The sequence below is a fragment of the Phaseolus vulgaris genome, chromosome 4 (assembly GCF_051622355.1).
Source record: "Phaseolus vulgaris cultivar YP4 chromosome 4, ASM5162235v1, whole genome shotgun sequence".
In the NCBI taxonomy this organism is placed as follows: domain Eukaryota; kingdom Viridiplantae; phylum Streptophyta; class Magnoliopsida; order Fabales; family Fabaceae; genus Phaseolus; species Phaseolus vulgaris.
In genome coordinates this window covers 46,721,587-46,725,390 of record NC_143501.1, presented here as the reverse complement: position 1 = coordinate 46,725,390, position 3,804 = coordinate 46,721,587, and the positions used below count along the sequence as shown (strand labels likewise).

General features: G+C 42.4%; 1 protein-coding gene across 1 annotated transcript; it reads right to left on the bottom strand.

Annotated features, from left to right (window-relative positions):
• Positions 1-2,199: 2,199 nt before the first annotated feature.
• On the bottom strand, positions 2,200-3,486 carry LOC137838897 (uncharacterized). Its single transcript, XM_090301067.1, has one exon. It carries the CDS (start codon positions 3,484-3,486, stop codon positions 2,200-2,202), a length of 1,287 nt encoding a protein of 428 aa, XP_090157193.1.
• Positions 3,487-3,804: the final 318 nt, after the last annotated feature.

The window sequence follows — 3,804 nt, the reverse complement described above, 5'->3', positions numbered from 1 at the left end:
ACGACCGCGATCCAAATCACTCCTCAAACCTCATTTACTGAAACAGACTCGTTGCTCAACCTAAACTGAGAGAAATTTAGCAGTGGGACATTATGAAACACACTTTGCACGCCCAACCAAGCACCACAAAGGTTCCACACTTGTCACACAAAACTACACTCAAAGAAGAGATGAGTGTGAGATTCCACCTCCACCCCGCAAAGACTACACACTGAACTTACCACTGTGATCCCACGTTTTTCCAAATTAGCCTTAGTAGCCAACTTATTTTCCAACACCCTCCAAGCCGTAACATGTGCAGAAGGTACAACCTTACACTTCCAGAACTTCATAAACTCCCCCTCTCTCTCCCCTACTCGCCCCCCCTAAGACGAAGATATTCAGCTTTAATTGAATACTCTACCTTCTCCCCTTCCTTCCACTCCCAACTATCTTCCTTCTCCAAATTCAAGCTCACACCCTGAACTTCCTGAGACAGTAGACACACTAAATTCTTTTCCCACTCAAAAAGATTCCTTCTCCAACCAAACTTCCAAACCCAAACATTGTTGTTCCAAGCCCCTAACTCTGCCACCGTAGAAGCTTTTGAGACACTAAGTGAAAACAGCCTCGGGAAAACACTTTTCAACGCCCCCTACCCACCCAATTGTCTTCCCAGAACATAACTTCCTTCCCATTACCCACCTTCCAGGTCACAGCATCTTCAAAATTCTGACCTCACCCTTCTAAGCTCCACACCTCCCTTAAATCTTTCCACCACAGGGATTCCGAACTTCCTCCCCTTCCTGCTCTCAAATTTCTCCAGCCCCCGTACTTGGAATCAAGTACCTCCTTCCACAAACCACCCTTGTCCGACCCCAGACGCCAAATCCATTTACCGAGTAATGCTAAGTTAAAAATTCTTAAGTCGAGGACGCCAAGCCCTCCATCCTCCCGCGCTTCACACACCTTTTTCCAAGAAGCCCATGCTACCTTTCTTCCATCAGAGCCCCAACCCCACGGGAAATTCCTTTGAATACTCACTATCTCATTTGCCACCCCAACGGGCATTTTAAAAAGAGATAGATAAAACAAAGGGATAGAAGAGAGAACCGACTTGATCAGGCAAATTCGCCCTGCCAAAGACAAAAGCCTACCTTTCCAACTACTCAATCTTCTTTTCACTCTAACTATCACCCCAGCCCAAAACTGCTTTTTCTTATGACACCCTCCTATCGGCAAACCTAAATAAACAAAAGGAATTGTCATCACCTCACAATTAAGAATTGACGCAAAACGCTGAATTGAAATTTGCTTTACCCCCACACCTCCTAACTTACTTTTCATAAAATTCACCTTAAGCCTAGATGCAAGTTCAAAACAATTCAGAGCTGCCTTAATATTGAAAATACTTTTAACATTAGCTTCACAAAAGAAAACAGTATCATCAGCATACTGCAACATGTTAACCTTCACCTTCTCTTTGCCAATCTCCAGACTATCTATCATCATCCTCTCAGTTGCCATTCTAGACACGCCTGCCAAGCCTTCCGCCGCAATAAGGAACAAAAAAGGGGCTAACGGGTCGCCTTGTCGAAGTCCTTTTTTTGGGAAGAACTCCTTAGACGGACTACCATTCACTAGCACAGACACAAAAGCAGACTCCAAACACCCTTTTATCCAACGAATCCATTTACCACAAAAACCAAGCCTTTCTAACATATAATAGATGAACTCCTATCTCACTGAGTCATACGCCTTTTCAAAATCGGCTTTGAAGAAAACACAACTTTTCTTCCTTCTCTTTATCTCATCCAGAACTTCATTAGCGACTAACACACCATCCAACAAACCCCTCCCCTGAAGAAAAGCGAACTGCCTGACATCGATGACTTTACCAATCACTTTTTTTAGACGCAACGAAAGAGCCTTCGAAATAATTTTGTACAGACATCCGACCAATGAGATAGGTCTAAATTCCCCAAGCTGCAGAGGATTTTCACATTTAGGGATCAAGCATAAGAATGACGCATTTGAGCCCCGAGGCCATTTTCCGAAGGATTCGAAATCCTTTACTGCAACCATGATATCTGCTTTGATGAGATCCCAACAAAACTTTATAAATCCCAAATTAAAGTCGTCTAGACCAGGACTCTTCGAGCTATCACAACTCCACACCGCTTCCTTAATTTCCATTTCAGTAAAATCTCCAATCAACATCTAATTATCTTCCACGGAAATGGAATTAAAACAAACGTTGTCCAGCCTAATCGGCAACTCTTCATTTCCAACAAACCTGGCTTCAAAGAAATCTCTGACCTTAGCCTTAACCTCATCTTTATCCTCACTCCACCGACCGTTCTCAAAAACCCCATGTAACTCATTCTTGGCCCTCCTCCATTTAATAGAAGAGTGAAAGAATTTTGTGTTAAGATCACCTTGCTTCAACCATTTCAGTCTCGCCTTCTGCTTTACCACTGCCTCTTGCTTAAGGAGATTTTTGTTAAGTTCAACTAATAAGGACTTTCTTTCCTCCCTCTCAAGCACATTAAGGTCAAAATCATCATGTCTTGTGTCCAACTCCCTAATCCTATTTAGCAGCCCATCACCCTCCTTATTCACATCCCCAAAGACCTCCTTATTCCATACTTTTAAGTCAGCTTTGAGTTTCTTCAATTTTTCTTTGAACACATATATCCCTCCACCTTGAACCTCATACTTAGGCCATTTTTCTTTCAGAAACACCTTAAATCTGTTGTCACTCTGCCTAACATCCAGACTCCTAAACGGTTTCGAACCCCAATCAACATACTCATTTTTAATAACAACCGCACAATGATCGGAAACCGATCTACTTAGTACGTGTTGTTTACAATTCGGCCATGCTTCAACCCATTCCTTTGACACAAGGACTCTGTCGATCCTGCTCTTCACTAAACCATTAGGTTTATACCACGTAAACTTCCTTCCTGTCATCGGAATATCTACCAATTCTGCTTTCTCGATAAAACTATTAAAACCTTCTATTTCTCTACCATAATCAGACACAGAAACCAAACTCTTCCTCTCCTCCCTTCTTATGATTGAATTAAAATCACCCACTACGCACCAGGCCATGTTCACTTGTGGCAACCTGTAATTACAAATTTCCTCCCAAACCTCCTTCTTCTCTCGTAGAGACCCAGAACAATAAACATTTACTATTGTGACCGGGATCTCCTTCCCAAGCTTCCAAAGCCCTTCAATAATAGAATAATTTCTACCATTAAAGAGCCTTGACATCTGAAAACTATTTTTCCTCCAAATCGTAATAATCCCCCCGGCATTATTAATAGCTCCGTTCTCAACCCACTCTATGTCATTAGTACCCCACAGCAGAAAAACACTCTCCCTACTAATCTCCGAGCTTTTCGTCTCTTGTATACATACCAAATCCGCCTGCTCCTTACTTATCAAAGTTCTTAGATACTTTCTCTTTAAGGAGCCACCTATCCCCCTTATGTTCATACTAATTATCTTCATCAACATTAACACTAAGCTCCCCCCCCCCCCTCAAACCTCAAATTACTGTTATCCCGAACTTCCAATGACTGAATTCTACTAATGACAACATCTTCTTGAGCATATCGTGTGTAACCCATATCCTTGCCGGCCTTCCACACTCTAACTGCTTCAGACTCATCATTCTTCAACCTGTAAATTCTGTTGCAATTCTCAATTGCACTGTCAGACAAAAGAGTAGAAGTAGGCCTCACCTCCCATTGCTGAACCAGATAATCTGCCTGAGCCACCCTGACATCCACCAAATTAGAATATGGCCCAGTT

Excerpts from the sequence above, each read along its gene's own strand:
- LOC137838897 (XM_090301067.1), bottom strand. The coding sequence starts at position 3,486 with ATGAACATAAGGGGGATAGGTGGCTCCTTAAAGAGAAAGTATCTAAGA.